This window comes from Saccopteryx bilineata, chromosome 7 (genome assembly GCF_036850765.1).
Source record: "Saccopteryx bilineata isolate mSacBil1 chromosome 7, mSacBil1_pri_phased_curated, whole genome shotgun sequence".
Classification (NCBI taxonomy): domain Eukaryota; kingdom Metazoa; phylum Chordata; class Mammalia; order Chiroptera; family Emballonuridae; genus Saccopteryx; species Saccopteryx bilineata.
The window spans coordinates 101083817-101108375 of record NC_089496.1 but is presented as its reverse complement, the minus strand read 5'-3'; the positions used below and the strand labels follow the sequence as shown (position 1 = coordinate 101108375).

The following is a 24559-nucleotide window of genomic DNA, read 5'->3' as shown; positions in this document are numbered from 1 at the left end:
TTTCGCTTTGACTGTTTTAGAGAACCCTTTGTCTTTCGTGTTGTCAAATTTCAATACAAAATGTTTAGGTCTGGATTTCTTTTATTCATCATGCTTGAGATATATTTCTTTTGACTATGGATTTATGTTTTCCTGTAAAAAAAAAGTCTTCAGCTGTTATTTCTTTAAATGATGTCTGTCCTGTTTGTTTTGTAGTCTCTCTTAATAATTCTATATTTCCACATTAGACCTTCTCATTGCAGTCTCCATATATCTTAACCCTTCTTTTGTATTATCCATCTCCTAATATTTTATAGCTGTATTCTTAGTAATTATCAATATTTATCTTCCATCTCACTCATTCTTTTTTTGGTTCCAATTTTTTTGTTGTTGTTTTACATACCCATTAAAATTTTTTAAAATTTCAACAGTTGATATTTTAATTTTCTGTTGTTTCTTTTTGAAACTTACTTGGTCATTTTTGATAGTCTCTTGTTGGCTCACTTTTGTGATGTGTCTCTTCTATTACTTTACTTTATAATTTATAAAATTCCTCTCATATTTATCTGGGAGTTACAATATCTGAATTACTTAGTATCTATCTTGTTCATTGTTGTTTATTTTGACTCAGAGTGGCTTGCTGCATTGTGTTTTGGTAGTCTTTGATAATGACTATATTTTTGTTTGATCCTCTGAGGAAATCTGGATATCTAAATTGGCAATGTTTGTTTGTTTGTTTGTTTTTATTCAGTAAGAGGAAGGGAGATAGACAGTCTTCCACATGTGCCTTGACCAGGATCCACCTGGTAAGCCCACTAGAGGGTGATACTCTACCCATATGGGGTGTTGCTCCATTGCTCAGCAACCATTCTCTTCTTAGTGTCTAAGACAGAGGGCATGGAGCCATCCTCAGCTCCTGTGGCAAATTTGCTCCAATCAAGCTACAGGAGATATGAGAGAGAGAGAGAGAGAGAGAGAGAGAAAGAGAGAGAGAGAGAGGTGAGAGGGAGAGAGGTGGAGAAGCAGATGGACATTTCTCCTATGTGCCCTGACTGGGAATTGAACCTGGGACATCCACACACCGGGCTAATGCTCTATCACTGAGCCGACTGGCCAGGGCTGGGAATATTTTTATCAAAATAAAATTTTTGTTTGCTTCTCTTGGGAGCCAGAGATGCTACTGACCTGGGACCATTTTACCCCTACCCCCTTTGATGTCCTGAATTAATGAAGAGTCTCAGGTTTATCTTCTCCTTCTTGTATATTGTCTAACTTCCTTAGCAAAGAGTAAATGTCATAAGGACAAGGACCTTATCTAACTTGTTTGCCATGTCTTTCTCATTGCCTATGACATCATAGGCAATATATAGGTATTTGCTGAAAAATTATTGAGTGGTTTAGTCTGCCTATTTTAAACTTGAAGGTATATAGAAAACAGAATTCCTCTCGTGCTAGTTTATGAGAACTTTAGGTTCAGCAAGAGAAATGATGATGAGTCAGCAGTTGAAAAGCTGTGAGAGTAAGAATCCATATTCAATCATTTAAAAATCAATAAAAAATAGAAAAAACTAATAATGTACTAAGTTTCCTTCCATTAAGAGTTAAAAGGGTATTTTTGGCAAGATTAAAATAGTACATCTTTTTTTCAAATACAGACTGGAATGTGTTTCTTCCCTTTGGTCTTAATAAACTCCTCTTAATAATTTCAATTCATAAACTACATTTTATTTTCTGATTTTAAAAAGTTGCAATTAATATTTCTCTTAAAATTTCTTGTACCTTAAGTTCACTTTTAGAATGATTTCTAAGGTATTTTTGATTATTTTAGGTGAGCAGTTTGTTAGGATACTTGAACTACTAAGAGGAATTTCATTGCCTTGTGGTTGGAAGAATTAGTTTCAGATTTCTAAGACTATAGGAAGAGATTCTTAGATGATGTGATTGACTCTAAAAAGCATTTCAAAGTATCATAACTTCAAAATCACATATATATTTAAAATCTAAACTGATACTTAACCCGAAGAAGACTAAAGTTAAATTCAGAGAGAAGCCTTTCTTTTGCTAAAGATGATATTTGATGATAAACCCATTCTTTTCAACCTTCCAGTCCATCAGGTACTGAGTGCTATCTGTGTACCTAACAGTATTGTGTAAGATGTCTTATTTCAGACTTAAAACTGCATATGTGTGTTTTGTAAGCATCCCCCTGGTCAGCAAACTGTGGCTCTTTGGCCCGTTGAGTGCGGCTCTTCCACAAAATACCACATGCAGGCGCTACCTCAATAAGGAATGTACCTACCTATATAGTTTAAGTTTAAAAAATTTGGCTCTCAAAAGAAATTTCAATCGTTGTACTGTCGATATTTGGCTCTGCTGACTGATGAGTTTGCTGACCACTGGCATAAGCACCCTAAGGATAAGAGTAAGGTCTGTTCATTATTAGGCTTTTGCATTGTACCTGTAGTTCTGGTATGAGGTTATAAGGACCAGAATGATTATGGCAGTTAGAGAAAAGGACTGGATACTAATCACAAGGATAAAAGTATAAAGGCACAAAATTCTGGGACATCCCTATCTTATTAGTATAATATCTGATATAATATGTATTCTGTAATATATATACTTTCAGAACAAATTCATTTCAACAAGACTATCCAAGGCTCTTATTTTAAGGAACTTACAGTCAGCTGAGGAGATAAGAAACACATTAAATAAATGTTACAACATAAACAATGAATGAACAACAAAAAGACAAAACAGTATAGTAAATAATAATAGATGGTTCTGGAAAGATAGGCTACAGAAATTGAGACAATGAATAGATCAATGTGGGTTAAGGCAAGCATTTCATGAGCAGGTGGTATATAAGTTAATTTGGGTGGGGAGGGGGGCATTTGAAAAGAGCAGTGAGAAGAAGGGATTGTGGATATTATGATGTTACTGTGAAACGGGAAAATATTCTGTCTACAACAGAGCAGTTGCTTAGGGGAGTAACTAGAAATGAAGCTGGAATGGTAGGAGAGTGTAAATTGTAGAAAACCTTAAAATCTCTGTAGTCTTTGAGCAAGTCCTTGGACAATATCTATCTTGTTCATCATTATAACTGTAGTAGCTACCATAGAGACTGGTACATAGTATGTATTCAATGCAATTCTGTTGACTTGATTAATGGTGTGTGTGGATGAAGACACTTTGAAATGTTTAGGCTTTATCTGGAAATCACTGGGGATTCACTGGAGGTTTTGGAGGGTGAAGATGTCACGTTATAAATAGTGTTTTATAAAAACTATTCTCAAGACAGTGGGAAGAATAAACTGGAGTGGGTAAAGGCTGGATGTAGGGAGAGTATCAAGGCTAATTGTGCAATCATCCTTTGGATAAGAAGGGTTTTAGTGGACTGAGGATGGTGGCAAAGAAGACTTGTTTTGAGACTGAATTAACTGATATATTTTCTACCTAGAAGACAGTGAAAGGAATATTATCAAGATCAATGAATAAGAAGTTAATTTTTATAGTTGGTAGTTGAATTTGAAATATTTTCTACTCTCATTGCTTATCTTTTTTTTTTTTTTTTTTTAGTATTTCCTTATTTACATGATCACTTGATTTCACCCATTTTTCCTAGAGCTATTATGTTCACCTATTTGAATATTTCTGATTTGTCAAACCTATTATACAGTTCCCATCATATCAGTATAGATTTGGGCAGAACCTCTACTGTGAGAGTGTACAGGGAGAAGACAGGGAAGGGAATGAGTATGAATTCCTGACAATTCCTCCACCAGTCCTAGAGGTCTATGATACTACACATATGATACTACACATGTTCTCCTTAAATCTTAGAATCCTACTTCTTCAGTTTAGAACTTCTGGATCTGGTGGCTTTTGTTTTGTTACTTACCAGCATCAGGCTCAAGTTGATAAAATTCCAGGGCAGTCAGAGATTGTTCTTGTATCTTTTTTTTTTTTACCCTAATATATAGAAAAAGTGGGTTTGTGTAGAATGTTCACTCTACTTTCCAGCCCCGATCAGCCCTGACACCTCAGCATTGATGCAATGAATCCAATGTGTCTATAGCAGCAATTTTCAACCACTGTGCCCTGGCAGGCACACCTGTGTGCTGCAAGAATTTTTAAAACATGCTATACCTGACTATTTAGTCAGGGGCACTGACCTCCATTCCCTTAGATTGTCAAATTAAAAAAAAAAAAAAAAAAAAAGACAACAGCCAATACAATAGACATCTGGCATGAATGAATCAAAGTTGTACCTATTTTTTTTCTTTTTTGTCAGACTGGTGTGCTGCAGAATCTTAGTAATTAGCTTATGTGTGCTAAGAGATGAAAAAAATTAAAAATCTCTGTTCTACAGAGGTTGGTTGTCTGTTAACCTCAAAACACTGTGCTTGTCAGCGCTGCTCTCCAAGACTTACCTCCAGAGTCACTGGGAGAAAGTCCCACCCCATCCCACTCAGCTAATAGGAGAGGGGTCACTGGTTTCTGATTTTGCTCTGATCCACACATGGAATGCCCAAGACTTTCTTTCCACGAAGGGCCGAGTGCCCTCGGGCAACAGCAGTCTTCCTTTTCTTTCAAAGACATCATCTAAGCCTTAAAGGAAGGAACCGAACAGCTCTTTCTTACTTTCTTTCCCTGGGACCAGCAACAATATTATTATTAGTTACTATTTCAAAGTAGGAACCCGGGGGAGGGAGAGACATAGAACCTTATTGCTCGCTCCACCACGCTCGGGGACAAAAGCCCCACCTGGCGTCGCAACAGAGCGGACAGCGCGTCCCCAGCGGCCACTGGACCCGGTGGGTGGGCAGGGACAGGCGAGGGAGGCTAGGAGGCGGGCCCCGCCCAGCGCGGGAGCTGGCTGTCAGCTTTGCCGCGCCCGCGGCGGGTCCCCGTGGCCGCTGAGTCTCCAGGCGGCCAGGTGTCCTCCGGGAGGCGTTCCTGCTCTGCGAGCCGCCTCCCCACGGGCGGGCGCGCGTGTGCGCGCGAGTGTGCATTTCGGAGATCTTTTCCTCCCCACTGCCTGCTGAGTGTCTGCTCTGCGCTCCTGCTTCGGCTCCTGCTGCCTGAACCATGTCCGCAAGGGGTGAGTAGGGACCAGGTGGGCACCATCCACGGACCCTGCGCCCAGGGCCGGGCAGGGCAGAGCGCAGCCCAGGGCGGGCCAGGCAGGCGCGGGAGGGCGAGGGGCCGCGAGAGCCGCGCTGGCTCCAACCCGGCCTGAAACTTTGCCAACTGATCCCTGGGCGCTGGGTGGCTAGGAAGGTGCAAGGAAGCCCTCGCCCTTGACCTTGACCCGAAGTGGGCGAAGCCTGAGGGCCGAGGTCGGTGCTGGCTCATCTAGACCAGCTGAAGGGCTGAGCTGGAGGGCGTGGGGGATGGGCTCGCGGCTGCCGGTCCTGCTGGGGAGCCGCCTGAAGCGCTGGCCTGGAGGGAGGAAGAGGTATTTTTTTCCTTCTTTCTTGTTACCATTTTGCAGCTCGGTTATGGAAGGAATCCAGTGCTTGATGCAGTAAGATTTAAAGCTGCAGCGCCTACTCCCCATTTAAAAAAAATGTCAAGTCCCTACCTGTACGCTTTGCATGTATCTCCCCCCTACTCCGCCCATTTTCTCTCTGGAGTGAAACAGTTATTGCAGGTGGAACTGGATAAAAGTGAGAAAAAAAAATCAGCATACCTTTCCAGGCACGAGTGAAGGGAACGTATTTCCTGCTGTCTGGGGCCAGTGGTGATGCGAGGAGAGTCGGTTAGTCATACATAGCTCAGTGGCCGCTACGATGAGTGAAATATTTAAGAGATCAAGTCACTGTGCAGCTTGCTAGCAAGTCAAACGAAGCGACTCGGTTGCTTTGCCATAAGCATTTAAGGAAAATATCGATTATTTTTAGAAACTGTAGTTGAAAGCAATCGGTCCCACCCCTTTTCATGCCCTGAGACTTGTAGAAGTGGCAGAGGTTTTTAAATTGAACCTCTGAAGAGTTAACCCTGCTTTTTTTGAGGGGGGGGGGAGGATAGGAGTTTAGGAATTTAATAACATGTGCTGGATGGATAGTTAAGTGAGCTTTCCAGGGTTCCTACCAGGGCATGTCACAAATACAATCATTTCTAGCCAGAATGTTGCCATTCTTTTTTAAGGAAACTAGTCTTTGTTGATCTGGCAATAGGGTTGGTTGGTTTCATACCTGGAAATGGAGTGGTAAGGGCTGGGTGGAATGACAGGATTTACATTTGTAGATACTGACTGGGACTTGGGGTCCTGAGATACTACCTGCCTAATGATGCCTAATAATTTGTGCATGTTCGAGAAAGAAAAAACAAACAAACAGGTGGAGCAGCTATGATTTTAGGGGACTGGGTGTGTGTACCAGACCTTCTGAGTGGCTCCAGCTGTGTAGTCCCCGAACTGTGTTCTAAGACCGAAGTTTTCCAAGCTAACTTCTGTCCCAAGTACCACAAGGAATATGCGGGGAATCTCTCTCATGGGCTGTGAAAGTCTCTGCGGTCAGAGTTCACTTCCGATCCTGCTTCTCACCGCCCAAACCCTCGGTACAGGGTCTTCCACACCATAGGCGCCAAGTAACTGCTGGGAACCTTGGTATGTCCTGGGAAGCACCAAGTACATAGGGGCCTCTGCCCCCACTGTCATCGTGTCTCTGGCCCCACTGATTACAGGGTCGCTGGGGTTTATCTGAGGATATGAAATGACGATGAACCCAGTGACTCAGAGGGCTGGAGATCTGGGCTGGGACTGGACCAGAAAAGAGTTCTCGGATATTGCTCCTTGAACCGGGTTTCAAGCAGGATGATTTAGAATCCAGATATAGACGTTTCACTGGGCTGTCTTGTCTCCCCTTCAACCCCATGTTGATAATTAGCATTTAAACTGTTTAAGGTCTGACTGATCTTGCAGGGTCCGGCGGGGGGGGGGGCCCATGATATACTTTACATGTATTAAATCATTTTATCCTCCTAATAACTGGGTCAAGTAGATACTGCCGTTACCTCCCCATTTTGCAGCGGCAGGAACTGAGGTTTGAGGGACTGTGTGATTTTCCTGAGTGCAGTGGCAGAGTCAGATTCTGACCCAGGTCTGTCTGAGTGCAGATGACACCCACTTTGTCATACTACCTCTCTGTTATTAGTCCTTTGAATGTTATAGTAAATATCACAATCATTAATCTACTAAGAAGAGAGAGAAAATGCCTTATGCTTGAGATTTTTTTAAAATTAATTTTAATGGGGTGACATTGATAAATCAGGGTACATATGTTCAGAGAAAACATCTCTAGGTTATTTTGACATTTGATTATGCTGCATTCCCATCACCCAAAGTCCAATTGTCTTCCGTCACCTTCTAACTGGTTTTCTTTGTGCCTCTCCCCTCCCCCAACCCCCTCCCTCTCCTCCCCCCACCCCGTAACCCCCACACTCTTGTCCATGTCTCTGAGTCTCATTTTTATGTCCCACCTATGTATGGAATTATATAGTTCTTAGTTTTTTCTGATTTACTTATTTCGCTCAGTATAATGTTATCAAGGTCCATCTATGTTGTTGTAAATGACCCGAAGTCATCCTTATGCTTGAGATTTAAAGAAAACAGTCTTTGTAAATAATTTGGAATTTCTAATACATTTAGAAACATCTCCATGGACGTTTGGTAATGACAACAGGGAGAGTAAATGACAGGGACGCGGGCATTCTGTCCTGTCCATGATCGAGACTGCAGGGACAAGGATGGTGGTTGGGCGTGATTGGCTCAAATGCTCTAACTTTGGCACGAGGAGTTTTGGTTGCAGACCAAGCTGAGTCCCGGGCTGAATCCACAAAAAGTAGAGGTGGAGTGGGCTGGTGTCAGCTTGACAGAGTAGCAGCAAAGCTCTCTGCTGGACAGGGCTCTTTCATAGGGTTGGGGTGCAGAGAGACTGTAGGAATCAGAGCTACACCCATTTTTGCTGACTTCTTCAGCCTCCACGTTCCCAGTGGAGCTCATTAAAGATGCAGGTGCTGCTGTTAATGGGGAAACTGTTCTGTTTCTTCTTCTCCCTCTAACTTCTTCCTTCTTCCTGCGACTCTACCCGTTAGAGCACTAGTTGCATCATCTTTATCAGATACTTTCATGATGATGCAAAGATTAACACACCTAGATTTCTTATTTGCTGTTATTTGGGGGCCATTTTTTTTCTAGCCTGTATTTGCTACCATTTTTTTCCTCTCTTTGTGTTACAGAACTCTCAAGCACTTTATCAAACTGAAGAGATACGTGATGGCCAAGTTTAGTCATTATTAATTTGGGTGTTTAGAATAATCAAGACAGCAACACAGTACACTTCTTGAAAGTCCTTATTTTTTGTATTTAAAATAAGTGGATTCTCATTCAATAAATAGATATTTTAAATGAGAGAAACAGTTTTTGACATCAGTATTTCCCGTGGGAGGGAATCGTAGCTCAGAAAAGATCTTAAGAAGGTTGAATTGTTCCCACGTTGTATCCATGAACAGTGTTACATTAGAAAAAATATTTTGAGACTCATCTAGAAAAGGTTGAGTCCATCACACATCTCAGGTTATGACTCGCTGTCATCATCAGTTCATCAGCATCCTCTCTTGTTTAATTTATCTATTGATAGATATTTATCCCCATCCCCCAATCCCATTCCCTTTTCCCACAGTGATTCTAATACATTTGTTATCTGTGTCCGTGAACTTGTAGCAAAATCAATTCTTAGAACAGTTCTTATAGTTAAAACTATAAGTACCAAGCCATTTTGTATTTGTGTGTGTCTGTGTTTTGAGGATTAATCAGATTCTTGCGTGGACAGCTGATATTATTATCATATACATAATACATAATTCTGATCTTATTTGGAAGTTTACATCACTTAATGCAACAGCATGCCTTATTATGTTAGGGACTAGGGATACAACATGAAAAATGGTTAGTTCTACTCCCAAAGGAACTCAAACTGAGGTGTGTGTACGTATAAAGTTATACACATAGCTGATAACGATTATCATATGGTACGGATTAAACTGGAATGGGAGGGTCAGTTCATTGGGACTCAAGATAGCAGGGACAGCTCTGCTTCACAGAGGAGATGGAAGTGGAGTGGGAGCTCAAAGGATGGATTTGGCAGGCAGGACACTGGAAGCTCTGCTTTCCTTTTGGGAGGAGTGAAATGCAGGGTGTGTGGGAGGACAGAGTCTGGGACATGGAGGGAGGACATGAGGTCAGTGGTGAGGGGGAAGAAGACGGAGGAGATGGGGGAATGGAGCCAGTAATCTTTTACATCAAAGGGAAGCGACAGGTCTGTCCTTGGTACGTTCAGAATAACTCACTCCTGGTTCTCCAACTGCCTGCAGTATTAAAGATGGCATTTTATTGCCAAATTATATTGCAGTGAGTTACATTTGATCCTGGCCACAATTCTCATTTAGGCAGAAATCTTGCCCCAAGCCATCTTTTTGTGTTGCCTTTCATATGGCAGATAAGGCTATCTGAGCCTTGTCCCCATGCTAAGAATGGCAGAGCATCCTAGTGCTAAGCATCCCAGTACTACGAGTATCCAAATGCTAAGAACGCTAACACCTGGGAGGGCTGAAGGCACAACAGCCCAGCAACAGGTGTGGCTATAACCAGGGGAGGGAGCGGGGCCATCCCCCCAGGAAGAAGTGTGCATTCTTCACGCATCATGTTTTTACATGCACATTAACAGTTCCCTTGGTTCTAGAGAGGACCAAAACAGCATTAATTCATAGAGCCCTTTAGAACGAAAAATGAAATTTAGTAACATTGATAATCTGAGATAGTACATTAGTCTTCATCATCTTTTATGGGAGGAACATTTCTTTTTCATGAGCCTGTGCTTTCAGGTTCTTCTGGACCTTAATTCATGTGAGTGTTCATTGACATAAGTAGCCGCTTGATATAATTTGACATTGTGTTGCTTCATTCACAAAATGCTGTTTATTAAGACTTGAACTGTACTTCACCTGTGGCTGCCATTGTCTGCTTAATCACTGGTTTCCAATATTCTTGGGTAGAAAAAAAGAAAAAGAGTGGTCAATATTTCAATCTAGTTAAAGCAATAAATAGTCTCTAAGAATGTTATCTATTCATCCATTTATCCATCCCTCCACCCATTTATCCATTCATCCTTCCCGTAGACATCTATTCAGCCTTCCTAGAGTTCACAATTAAATACATGTGATCACAAATCCAGCTGTATGCCTATACTCATTAAATGTTATAACGTCACTGAGACAGTGTTCTGGGGTTGTCTTCTCTCCAGATGTGCAGCACGACTTACACACTGGAGCTTGTGCTAAAAAGAACTGTGTGTTGTTGTTGTTGTTGTTCACTTTCTTTAAGTGCTTCTTGAGAAGCATTTGGAAGTTTTGTTTTTTTCTCCTGCAGCTCGTCTGTCTACCCATCGTGGTGAAGGTATGGCCAGGCTAAAAAGGTACCCTTGGCTCAGCCCCAAGGATAGAGTAAGTCCTGTGGGCTTTACTGGGCTGCTCCTGCACTCAGCATTTGTATGCTCCCTTGCAAGAGTTAGGGTACACTCTTTGCTGTCTTTGTGAGTACCTGGTTGTCTATAATCCAAATGCCATTTTCCTGTGATGGACAATAGCCTGGGACTCAAACTAACTTACCCACAAACTGGAGGAAACTGTTTTAAAGGAGGGTGGGAGGATGGAAGAGAGAATGGGAGCAATAGAGGGATTGGTGCAGATTAAAGACTATTAAAAAATAGAGACATTGGGCCCTGGCCAGTTGGCTCAGTGGTAGAGCATCGGCCTGGTGTGCGGGGGACCTGGGTTCGATTCCCGGCCAGGGCACATAGGAGAAGCGCCCATTTGCTTCTCCACCCCCCCCTCCTTCCTCTCTGTCTCTCTCTTCCCCTCCCGCAGCTAGGGCTCCATTGGAGCAAGGATGGCCCGAGCGCTGGGGATGGCTCCTTGGCCTCTGCCCCAGGCGCTGGAGTGGCTCTGGTTGTGGCAGAGCGACCCTCTGGAGGGGCAGAGCATCGCCCCCTGGTGGGCAGAGCATCGCACCTGGTGGGCGTGCCGGGTGGATCCCGGTCGGGTGCATGCGAGAGTCTGTCTGACTGTCTCTCCCTGTTTCCAGCTTCGGAAAAATACAAAAAAAAAAAAAAAAAAAATAGAGACATTGGATTTGAGTATAACTTAAGTATTCACTAGACTAAATTGAGTTATCACATTATTCTCTATCGAAAATGGAATAGAAGCTGGTAGAGTTACAGTTTATATTAGATATAAAAGGGATCCGGATCCCACAGTTAAGAAAATTCATGCTTTCTTCTCCCCTTTCCCCTAAGAACATTTAGAAATGCCAACCATTTATCTGAAAATGTCTTGACAGCAAGCAAGAAGACAGTGTGATACACAGTGGCTAACTCTTTTGGTCTTTCAGCCTTCCTCACTGTTATTCAATAAGGTAGTATTAATTGAATCTCTTTCCTGGAGTAGCCAGATTTATTCCAAAGGGTGTTAGAAATTGTGGTTGAATGAGGCTGGGGCAAGTAGGGGCTGATCAACATTTATTGCTCATATTTAAATATATAATATATCTGACATGTACCATAGAAGTTATTGTCCATATGGGATACTTCTGTCTAGGAGGACAAATGCTAAGTCTGATGGGATACTGGGATAGCAGGTGTTTAGTGGGGCCATCCCAGGTAAATGGGGACTGTGGCCTTCCTAACTAGTAGACTTTCTAGTTAGCATGTGTTCTGGTATCAATGTATTCCTTGTTTCAAAAGGTAGAATTTTGGTCAGATCTGAATATCTGCCGGGAATATTAGCTACATTGTATTTATCTTCATCAAAATTAAATATTGGGCTGGCTTTTTTTCTCCCCTTCCATCCAGCACGTTTCTAGGCTATTTCCTCTCATGGGAAGATGCTCAGGTGTAATTACTGTTATAGACTGTACGATAATGCTTAGTGCAAAGTCAAACCCAAATGAATTTTTGGAATATGTGGGGTTCTTTTGGAGAGGTTAACTCATATGATAGTTTCCTTCTATTGGGATAAATTACCTGGAAGAAAACTATTGTAAGAAGGAACTGTTTTGTGCCTTTGGTCTCTCCATAGTCATCTTAAATGAGGGGCTCTATTTCTTCTAGTTAATGCAGTATGAAAGCGGCTGCAGAATTTGTTGTTCAATTTGCCTATGGTTATTCTTGAACTCACTACGTATGTAATGACTTTCTGCCAATATATTTGAGATTTATTTCCCCAGCTCATTTGATTATTTTATTGAGAAAAATTACCTAATATGTGTTTACTACTATACGGAAATTGTCCATATTTTGTTTCATAATTACTGGGTGGGCAAGACATTATTTAGTAATGTACTCATAAAATCCTTTGTATTATTGAGCCCTGCATTAGAACAGAAATGAAAGCAGGAATTGTGGGTCAAGTACTGATTGATTAGGGTACATGCATCTGATTTGGGTCCTTTGTTAGATCTTTTTTTTTTTTTTTTGGACTCATAAGAGGAAGAGCTCTACATGCATAATTATTGTTATTCACATTTTAATAAGTTAAAGTTCTTTGTCATGTACAGTGTGTTCTTTCTCCAGCTCTTTAACATAATTACATATGAGAATAATTTTAGATGGTATATATATAACTATATTAGTGTCAATTTACAAATAGTTTGCCTTAAGGAAAATGTCCTATAACATGTTTTGCTTGAAACTGTGTCCAAGGTCTTCAGTTGTGCTTTTCTTTCTCAACTTATTGAGAATTCCTTTGAAAAACACATCCACAACAGGGTAGCCGCCGGAGAACTGAATGGTAACAATGAAGGGAAATGAGGACAATGAAGTAAACAGCTATTTCTGGCTTTCAGCACCAAATGGGAATGAACAGAAGGAGAGGAGTCCCGGAGTCTGGGAGAAGGAGGGACAGGGGAAAGCCATCATTTTTCAATGTTATAAGAAAAATGTAGAGACAAGGTTGGATTGGCAAGCTCTTACGGGTTCTAGGGAGATTTCTGTTGTCGTTTTGTGTTAAACAAGGAACTCTTTCTTTTGATTCTTAAGCGTTTGGGTGAGTAATGAGCATGAGTATCGGGGATGGTTTAGTTTAATCACCAGTTCCTTAGTTACTATTTATTTTAGGGGACCCTGTTCTGCTTAGACACTTGATATAAATTGTAGAATTGTGGTTTTAAATAATGTACTCACTTATCCTGTCATTCAGTAAGTATTAGTTGAACACCTACTAAGTGCTCAAGTTGTTCTAGATACGAAGGTAAGACAGCCTTTTACCAAATAAATATCCAGTGTGACAGGTGGTGATAAAGTGTTATGAAGAAAAATAAGGAAGAGCAAATAGAGGACAGAACATTTGGGAGATGAGAGGGTAGGGGTGGTGTTATTTTATATAGGATGATAATGGAAAACCTCTTTGATAAAGTGAATTTGAGCAAAACCCGAGGGAAGTGAGTAGTTCATGGGGTTTCTGGTGGAAGGGTTTTCTAGGCTGTGAGATAAGCAAAGGCCCTGAGGGTTGTCCTGCTTGTGTGTCCTCAGGCCAGAAGGGAGGTCAGTGTGGCTGGAATGGAGAGTAGAGGGGAGAAGGATGGGGATGAAGTCAGAGGGGTGTGGGAGGCAGGTGTCAGATTGGTCCTTGTAGGCCACTGAGGGGACTTGACTTTTCCTCTGGGTGAGACTGAACGAGATAGGAAACCCTAGGGTAGTCCTGAGCAGAGTTGTGACAGGATTTGTTATAGTTTAAAATGATGACTTAGTCAACAATATGGAGACTAAGTCATGAGCAAGGGTAGATGCAGTTAGGAGGCTATCTATTATCGGGGTCAAAACAAGAGAAGATGGTGGCTTGGACCAGATAGTCAGAGAACAGCAGGTGTGCAGTCATTGAGTTCTGGAAATATTTCTGAGGAAGTGCTTATAGCACCTGCTGATGGGACAGAAAGATAGTGAAAAAGAAAGAGGAGAATCATGGATGACTCCATGTTTCAGCATGTCACTTTCTGGGATGAGGAAGAATGTAGGAGGAACAGATTTTGTATGTTTGAGATGTCTCTTTGCCATTCTATAATGAAAATATTTATAATGCCCACTTTACAGATAAAGAAACTGAGGCATAGAGAAGTAAAGAAATGTGCCTGAGGTCATCCAGCTAATAAGTGGTTGTTCAGTATTTAAATTCAGGTTCTTGTAATTGCCAGAGTATATTTTACCTACCTACCACAATGCTTCCTCTTTACACACGAGTCTGAAACAATGCCAGGAAAATACCGTATCTGGTTTTCATTTAATTATTTATGATTTTCCATTATGTGAGATAATTTTCTGCGTTTTTAAACATGGCTTGTGATTAAAGGGGGAAAAAACCTGTCATCACACTATCCCAGATTCTACCATTTATCAATATTATCAGAGTTAGCATTGCAAAAACGCTACTGAATCATGAAGAAGCATATTCTATGATCATGGCATTCATTCATTCATTCATTCATTCATTCATTCATTCATCTGATGAAATCACAGAATTCTTGCCATGAGCCAGGCTCGGGGGTTACTAACTCCTCTACTTACAGACTTCCCAGACTAATGAAAGTGAGGGATCTATATATAGAATTTGTAGCACACTGTGACCCAGGGTGACGATGGTCCATACAAGGTATTACAGAAACACAGAGGAAAGAAGGCCCCTGGTCCACCCTGATTAGGTGGATAAGGGGCAAAAGCAAATGATGTTGGAGTGGAGCCTCGAAGAATGAGTGGAATTTGGCAAACGGAGAAGTGGTGAAAAGTATTCCAAACATGGGAAACAGATTGTTTTTAAAACATAAAAAATGGTAATTAAGCATATTAAACATTAGGAATAAGACATTTGAAGTTAAATTTAAAATACAAAAACACTATGAGGAAAATTTTAAAACTATACTGAGCAGCATAAAAAATTTAAGGCATTGGCAGTACCTACTATGAGCTCTTGGATAAGATGCCACAATATTGTAAAAATGTTCATTTTCTTTAAATATTGCTATATAGGAAGTAAAATGCTAATAAAAATGCCAAAGAATCTTTTTTGGGAGACACAGAAAAATGATACTATTATGAACTTTATGAAACAGAATAAGTGAAAATCTGACAAAGAAGTATAATGAAGGGAGATCAGCCACTCGGAATATGAAGACACAGTAAGGCACCATTGTGCTGGGGCCTCTGATCACCTCCCCTCCCCCCACCCGGCCTGGCCCCAGGCTCTCTGAACCGCTTTGGCCAGGGAATGTTCACCACAGCATAACTGATACCAAGGTGTAGTTTAGAACACGAACTAATTAAAAGCTAAAAAGCTAAAAGCTTATTTTCAGTCCTAAAGAACCATAATCTTACCATCCAGGGAAACCCTTTTTAATACGAAAAAGGAATATACACATACAGTTAAATTCAAGCAAACCAATTTAACTAAGACAAATGAAAGTTGAAAGGTCTCTATCCCCTGAAGGGACCACTAGTCTCAGTTTTTTTAAGATTCACTTTGAGAGAAAAGTTATGTATATGCGAAGACACTAAAATCAATCCATTTATTACCTATAAAACTAAGATCTACCTGCCTACTTACTTTAAAAAAAACAACACCACCACATTGCCTTTTTAGATGATACATCTTGAGATCTTGCCATATTAGTACATACAGATATAGCTTATTTTTTATGACTGCATAGTGTTCAGGTGTATGGTTATAGTGTACCTGTTATTTATTGATACTTTGTTTGCTTTTATAATTATAGTCAGGACTGCACTGAACATCTTCATGCTGAAATTTTGAGGGCATGGCCAGGGGTATTAGACTATCACTTTCTTTCTTTCTTTCTTTTTTGTATTCTTCCAAAGCTGGAAACAGGGAGGCTGTCAGACAGACTCCCGCATGCGCCCGACCGGGATCCACCCAGCACGCCCACCAGGGGGCGATGCTCTGCCCATCTGGGGCATCACTCTGTTGCGACCAGAGCCATTCTAGTGCCTGGGGCAGAGGCCAAGGAGCCATCCCCAGAGCCCGGGCCATCTTTTGCTCCAATGGAGCCTCGGCTGCGGGAGGGGAAGAGAGAGACAGAGAAGAAGGAGAGGGGGAGGGGTGGAGAAGCAGATGGGCGCTTCTCCTGTGTGCCCTGGCCGGGAATCGAACCCGGGACTCCTGCACGCCAGGCCGACGCTCTACCACCGAGCCAACTGGCCGGGGCCTAGACTATCACTTTCAATGAGGTTGTACTGACGGCTCAGAGAACATAGTGAGGGAACATGGTCCAGAGAGAGAATATTTAAACCCCCTCTGTGGTTGACTTGCCCCGCCTGACCTTCTGTGCTGTCTCCTGCCTTGCCCACACTCAGTCTGCGCCCGACAGGGAAAGCATATTTCTGCAGCACTAGAAAATGTTACAGAGGTTCCCTTCATTTGTGCCAAGAGACAGACCACTTCTAGCCCAGAGTGGGGGGGGGAAGAATTTCTCGCACTTCTTCTAAAGCCAACCTCATTTGCCTGTTACAGGATTAATTTTCTCTAGATTGATCCACTGTTTTCAGGATATGATATTAATAAAATACTGTGCTGCTGATGTAGTTCCCAAAGGCTGGATTATTTATTCTTATTCGTGGTGATTGTTACCCTCAGTTTAAAAAAAAAGAAAGAAACCTGAAACTGAATTCTCTTCTAGGTTGAGTTCAAATGTCCCACTTTAGAATAATCAAAATGGCAGCCCCTCCCCAGGAGGGAGAGGTGGATGAGGAGTCGGGAGGCTTGAGTTCTGCACCAGCCGTGAGACTGTGGGCACCCCAAACACCAGACCCTCTTCAGGGAGCCTGTTCCCTGTTCCCCTCTCTTCTCTGGGTGGTCTCAGAAGATGCCCCACTTCCAAGTCCTGAAACTAATCATGAATTTTCCAGGTCAGATGAGTCCATTTTACTTTGACTAACGTCCTGTCACGTTTACCTCTTGGCTGGAGTTTTCAGCACACAAGAGCAGAGATTGGCAGCTTTTTATGTCGTGTTACTTGGGCAAAGGGTGAAGATGCTGGTTGCCATCGTAAATCACATCACTGAAATTTTAGGCTGCTTGCTTTTGCAAGACCTGCCTGCTGGTTTACCAGGAGTGCTGGTACCATTTCCGAGAAGGCTATGATGGTTTTGGTATGCTCAAACCAACAGAAATTAGACACCTCCTTGAGTTGGTTGTGGTATGCCATTTAAAATGATGTTTGTAACATATTCTGGTTGAGAACCCCAAAGCGAACATGAACAGTGGGCCCACTTTGCTCTTAGAAAGCGTCATATGATATTCATTAGCTTCGTTGGATTAATTTATTTGGAAGCATTGACTGATTGACGAGGCTTAATATAAGTATATCAACCCTCACTTATAAAAGAATTTATACCAACTTTTGTGTGGAGTAGACAGGACTGGGAAAATGTCCATTTCTCTCTTTTTTTCCAGGTGTCTTCCTGTTGTTTCTGGTAACAAACACAAATATCAAACGTTTATTTGGCAGAGAGGAAACACCAGCTTGAGCAATAAGGATCACCTACTTGAGTGTTCATTCAGAGGAGCTCTTGTTTACTTCACATAAGCTCTTTGACTTTACGGGAAAGCACCAGTAACTGAGCAGTTTTCTTTCTCATCCTTTTCATGAATGTGGTAGTTAAATGAGATTCTCCATCAAGCCCTCCAGTCTTCGGAATCATGAAGGTCAAATTATGCAACATCTTTCTTAGTTAAGAAAAGGCAATATGAATAGTATGGATGATACTATGTATAACACTATTATAATTGTATGAGTCAGGGAAAAGCTCTTATATACACATTTGCTATTTTTATAGTAAACACAATGATTTCTACTTTTGGATTATTCATTGCAGAGTTCAATATTCTCTGAGAAACTGATGATGGCATGCTAAAGGTCAACTGCAAAGTAGGACTTGAATGCCTGTTTGCACAAGCTTTTTTTGAAAAGTTATTTATTGTCTTATTGACTAGGTCACATAAAAGGGATGACAGTTAGTGGAAATTTATTTCATTAATAAAAGGTTAAAGGAAAGCTGTTTTATAGGAAATTGTCATATGTAATATACTTTTAAAATTTAGTAGAAGGGTGTTTTCAGGCGTTATGAATATTGATGACTTAGAGCTATGGCAGAAGGGCTGTTCTCTGTCTACTCCCAGGTTTGGTCAAAATATTAGCAAGGACATTTTTACTTTCCCAAACTGTCTCTTTTCAAATTTATTTCCTAGTCTTTCTCTGAGTTTTGTATTCTGCTCAAATTAGATCATACATATATGTGTTCTTATTATGAAGCATGTTGAAATGTACTTCTCTAAAGAAGTGTTGGAAATGATTTCATAAGGTTATGACCGATGACAAAGACCCTGATAGAGATCATTTGACAGGCTTTACTTTATTTGGGGAGCATTATTCATTGATACTATCACCGTCTGAGGAATAGGAACATATCTTAGTCAAATCTGTCTGCCTAACACCTAGTGCATCCATTTCACAAATGTTTATTCAGCACCTCTTTTCTTAAAAGCAGTAGCTACAGCAGTGCCCAAAACATATTTTTAAAAAAATTTTTGCTAATGGGAGCTTACACTTTGAGTTGTTATTTTATTCATGTAAAAAGGTTATGTGTATGAAATGTAAGTATGTAAAATACGTAATGTTATCAGATGGGGATGAGTGTCTGGAAAAATGAAGCAGGGGTGGGGTGTGCAGAGTGTGAGAAGGAGCAATCAGGGAGGGCTTCCCCGAGAAGGCGGCATTTAAACAAAGAGAAGGAGGAGAGAAAACAAGTCATGCAAGTGTCTGGAGTAAGAAAAGTCTTGATAGAGGGAACAGACATCGCAACCCTGAGTTAGGATGTGCTCAGGGTGTGCCAGGCACAGAGAGTCTGGTGGGAGAGGGTCAGGGAAATGGTGAGGGTCTTGTGGGGGGCGGTCTGGGCATTGTTCCTGGGCTGTCTTGTGGACCAGCATAAGGACCTTGGCTTTTACTCTGATGAGATGGGGACCATTGGAGAGGGCTGGGCAGACACACACACTTTTGTTAAATGCTGACCTGAACTGAATAGACCTTTACAGAACAAATGAGAAACTGTGGTTTGGCTTTTTTGTTTATATAGTATTTGGTCATCCTTTGGTTTCGTGGTGTGTGTGTGTGGATGTGTGCTGCGTTCGTGCAAGGCCAGGACTGGGGGAGGGGAGGAGGAGACCAACCTGAGAGCAATGCCCCCTTAACTCTGCACCCTAGGCAGCTGGCTCCCCTGGACCAGTCCTGCCTTGCATCTGTGTGTTTACCGTTCTAACTTGTGGATAGCTATGAATAACATTTAGCTCTGGCTACTGTTCCCATTTGTAGCTAGCAAACAAACTATATATCCTGTATGACAGGTCACTTACATTATTGGGACAAAAAAGAAACAAATGTAGCCAACAGCTAATGGGTAGTCTGTTCTGCCCAACCTTAGCTTAACATACTTGATATCATCCAGAATAACTACCAGAGGAAGGCAAGCCCCTTCCTCCCGTGGTTTCAGAAAGGAAAAGCTGGAAAACTAGATAACCCCCCCGTAAAGGGTGTGACTAAGCTTAGAAATCAAGATGCCTGATGGCAGTCCCTTACATTTTCAGTGTCCCCACAAAGTGTGGGATACTGCATCAATTTATTAATGTTAGCAAGTTTTTTGAGATAGCCACGAATCTCTTAGGACAGAAATTACATGCAGGTGTGACTGCTGTCAAACATCTCAGCTGCCATCGTTGCCTGGTGTGATACGCACCAGGACATTTTAATATTTTTTGAAAGCAGATAAGATGGAGGGAAGAGATAAATTTATTGGCCATGCATCCACATTGAACAGAGCAAAAAACGGGCCTACGCAGCGGATACGACCTCCGGAGGCCTGGGGCTGTATCAAAACATGCGGAGATAACGCTGCCGTTGTTGTCTCTGCCTCTGTCTCTGTATGTCTGACAGTAGAAACATAATTTCAGAATTGAACTGCACTTCTCCTTCTGGGTCCCGTTTGTATAGGTTGCATATTGTAAGCTGGGCAACCAGAGACAGTCTCTATTTCCATGTCTGTTTACTATTATGTAGGCTTTGTAAGAATTGGAAAATAATACACATAAGCGATAGCTGCACATATAGGCAGCCCAAATCTCCAAACTTAGTTCCTGATTTCTAGTAAAAGGAAAATTACCCGAGCGCAGACTTACCATTTCTTTCCTCATCGTCTTGTCATTGCAGCAGTTCAAGTGTGACCGATGTCCCATAAAGCCCTTTCAGTAGTTAACGTCGGGTAGTGCTCTTCCTAAATTTCGAGAACTATAAAGAGAGCAATCAAGATTGTAAACTGGGTCATTTGTACAAGTGGGCAATTGCTACCCATGTGACTCATACCCGCTTTTTATTTGAGTGGATGTATTGCTGCCTATTAACTTTCTCCAGACTGGTTTTGATTGCACGGCTCCCTTATCAGGAATCTTCCGCGACCCCCTGGCTTCTCGAATTACCTCCGCATTCCTCGACCACTGCGTTCAAGGTTTCCTTGTGGATAAGTACCAGGATAGGATGCCTTCAATTTGGTTTTGGAGGGAAGAGGTGAATTTATTGGATATGCATGCACATTGAGCAGAGTGGAAAGACAGGCACAGGCAGCAGGAATGACTTCTGAATTAATTAATTTTCTACAGCTTGATTGCATGATTGCAGTAGCTCCCCGTGCAGCTTCCGTGACCCCTCCCCCACCCCATTGCCCTGGAACCCCCTTCAGACCCCTCTCACGTGGCACTCAAGGCTTTTTATGACCTCGTGGTCACTTTACATTTTCATCTTTGAAACTTTGCTTAGGTCAAGCCTAAACACAACTGTTTTTCACTCTATTTCTACTTGAAATACCCTTTTCTTTATGAATTTCTGACAGAAGGGTTCCTACTTTTTGAGGTCTATCTTATGTGTTATGATGACTTTTCTTTTTAAAAAGTTTTTTTTAATTGAATTTTATTGGGGTGACACTGGTTAACATAATTTATACAGGTTTAAAGTGCCCAGTTCTATACCTCATCTCCATATATGAGTCAAGATAGAGTACTGTGGAGACAGATGATTCTGATTACAGCAGTCAGATCAGCCTTTCAAAGAAGAAAATGCTGGTCATTATTATTCTAGTAATGTAATAGCCATGAAGCCTGATTTAGAATTTTGAGAATATCCTTTCTACATTGCCTGAAGTTATATTGATCAAAAACTGGGTTGTGTTAACTAACCAGCATCCTCTTTCAGAATGCAGTGTCATGGAAAGGTCTTATAAGTGATTTTCATTTAAACTAATTGTGTTTTCTTTTGACTTCTATCAGCCAGCCCTGAGGAGGAAGGAGATGGGTTTGGAGGAGCAAGCATGAGGACAAAATAGCCCTGGAGCTGCTGGGATGGGCGTGAGCTGGAATTACGTCTCATCGGGAGCAGGGGAGCGGGGCCCTATAGGGAGGGGAGAGAGAATTTAGCCAGAACGACCCCCAGATTGGATCGTTAACCTTAACTCACATTTGACTCCATCTCTGAGCTTCTTCCCTGGCCTGGTCTCAGGAGACAAATCCATCTAACAGAAAGAGTTTCTTTCTGTAATAGGGGCACAAGTATTTGTGATAGAAAGCTGCTGCTTTCAAAACGAACAAACAAACAAACAAAAACATGGTACTTTTAAAAAATCCATTACAACATGAAGTCAGTGATCGGTAGATAACTTAGTCTAGACCAGGGGTCTCAAACTCAACTCAGCATGTGGGCCGCAGTGCAAGATCACAGCCGTTCGGTGGGCCGTACTAGGTCTACAAAAGGCAACTGTTACACAACACTTTTCTCACTGCAGTTGAAAACAAAAAAAAAATCAGTACAACAAGCACAATCGTACATGCAGTTTACTCAGTGTCACAAAACGACCAGAAACTGTAGTTCGCATCACAACTGCTATTAACTAAGCTAATATCTAGCTAGGATGCTAGAGAAATGAAAAATACAAGTAGGCCCCTAGGCTTACTTAATTTTATCCAAAATATTTTGAACTTCGTGGATTAGTCTGCGGGCTGCACAAAATTGTTCGGCGGGCCACATGCGGCCCGTGGGCCGCGAGTTTGAGACCCCTGGTCTAGACTTCAGTTTTCAGGAAACTAAAAGATGGAATTGTAAGCAAGCAATGGAAGAGCTTGGATGGTTTCTTCCTCCTTCTCCTTGGAATCACCCATTTTGTAACAATTCTGCTGCATTTTACCCATCTTCAAATTTCATTCTGGCATCTTCTGATGTAACATGACAAGTGCTGACCTTTCATCAACCAGTGGAGCCAGTGTTCCCTCTGTCTGCTGCGCCTGCAGGTTGCAGAATAGGCAGGCGCGTGCCCGGCTCTCTTGGAGTGCTTGCTCCGGTTGAATCGATGGTGTTGAAATGCCATGATTGGGAGGCCAGAGTGCAGTCTGTTGACATAATAAGCCTCGAAGTAACAATTTTTACAGATGCTCGTAATTTACCATCCTCGGGGGTTTTTTTAGGCATGAAAAAAAAAAATCAAGCAGCTTGAGCAGAGGCACGCCGGGCTCTCTGCTGTTGTGCTCCTATGCCTCCGTGTTGATCTAACCACGGGCTAGACAGGACGAGCTCCGGCTCTCCGGGGAAGTTCTGACTTGCGACCATCATCCTTCTCTTACATCCTTGTTGTATCATTAGGAACCATGTTAGGCAGGGACTTCTAATCTGGTCTAATTCCCTATTCATTCAGCTAAAATTAGTCATAAACACAGATTTGCAAGAGCATGATAAAAATACATCAAAGCGTAGAAGTGAAATGGATTGTTTTAGGAGTGGGATGTCACTGAATTAAATAAGCTGGCCCTTGGTCAGATATACTTAAAGGTGAGATGCATCCAGCAGGATCCGGCGGTGAATAACCACACTGGAGAGTACTGTCTCTCGTTCTTGGTTTGCATGGGGCAATGTGAGGCTAAAGCACTCTCCGTGAGTTTTACTAAAAGATGAATCTAGGGAATGAGCAGAGAGAACGCAGGCTCTGTTTTCCCGGCTGCTGTTTGTATCATTTGGACGTTGCTTCAAAGAGCGTGATTATCACCCATTTCCTTTGGAAAAGATTCTAAAACTGGAATCCTATTTCTATGTAGGCATATCTGAGAAAACTGGTGGGCTGTCAGGTAAGGTTCGTTCTAAATATAAAGTGAAACGAAATTTCTAGGTTGCACCCAGACAGCTGCAAACCCAGGCTGGCACATGAGAGGGAAAGACGTGGAAATGCAATCGCAGACGGCCAAGTTCCCCCAGGGCCCACCAGCCAGTGAGCACAGATAGATGAGGGCATTTTTGTGTCTGTACCCAGTGTTGCTGGCTTGGTGGCCCTCACGTGAAACATCGGAGGAACTCAGCATTTTCCTCCGTGGAAGTCCCTCCCACCTGCTGCGGCAGAGCCGAGGAAGTGTCTGGTAAGTGCCGTGAATAGCTTCACGTGATCTAGTATAAGCTCCGTATCACTGGTCACTGCGCACAGTTTACATCTGACCCCTGAAACAGTGTGAGAGTTCGGGGTGCCAACCCCCCGCCATGCTGTTGAAAGTTCGTATATAACCTTAGACTCTCCCAAACCTTAGCTACTAGTAGCCTACTGTCAATCAAAAGCCTTGCTGATCACATGAGCAGTTGACTGACTCATTTTGTATGTTGTGTGTATTACATGCTGTATTCTTACAATAAAGTAAGCTAGAGAAAAGAAAATGTTATTAAAATCATGAGGAAGAGAAAATATCTAATCAGTACCATCTGGATTTATTGAAATGAAAATCTGCATGTAACTGGCCCTGCGCAATTCAAACCGTTGTTGTTCAAGGGTTATTGGTGCCATCTAGCCACGGGCACAGAACACTTCAGCCAGGCCCTGCTCCCAGGGCTTTACATACATTACTTTGTTTACGAATGAATGGATTCTCACAGCCACTAGATGGGGTAGCATTAGCATATCCGTTTTATAGATGAAGGAACCAGGTTCTGAGATGATAGACTTACAGGGCTACAAAGTGGCGTTTCTCTGAGTCACTCATTTATTGATTCAACAGATACTTCTTGTGAACCAACCACGTTTCAGGTACAGTTCAAGCGCTGGAGCAGTGAACAGCGCAGTTAGGGGCTTCTGTTCTCAGGTTTGTAATATTCCAGGGGCCGAAGGAGCTGGAGACGGACAAAAGATCATTTCAAATAGTGATAAAGGCTATGACGACAGTAAACCATGGTTACAGGAGAGGGGTTTTTACTGGCTCAGCCACTGAATCAGGGAGAGTTTTTTTGTTTTGTTTTCGTATCCAATGTGCTGCTCCAGATGTTTTTGGGAAGCAGGTGATATGTAGCATGTAGAATATGATAGTTTTGTTTTGTTTTACTTGTACATGGTTGGAAATAAACTTAATGCTGTGATGGGACACAAAGAAAAATGGTCTTTCTCCACATTTT

At 41.9% G+C, this 24559-nt stretch overlaps 1 protein-coding gene across 1 annotated transcript in view; it reads left to right on the top strand.

Annotated features, from left to right (window-relative positions):
* The first annotated feature begins 4879 nt into the window (after positions 1-4879).
* The window catches only part of ABLIM1 (actin binding LIM protein 1), a 279086-nt gene continuing 259406 nt past the window's right edge, over positions 4880-24559 (top strand). Inside the window, exon 1 of the mRNA XM_066238278.1 lies at positions 4880-5083. Within this exon, the coding sequence (XP_066094375.1) occupies positions 5071-5083 (13 nt within the window). The 5' untranslated portion in view covers positions 4880-5070. The remainder of the gene's footprint in view (positions 5084-24559) is intronic.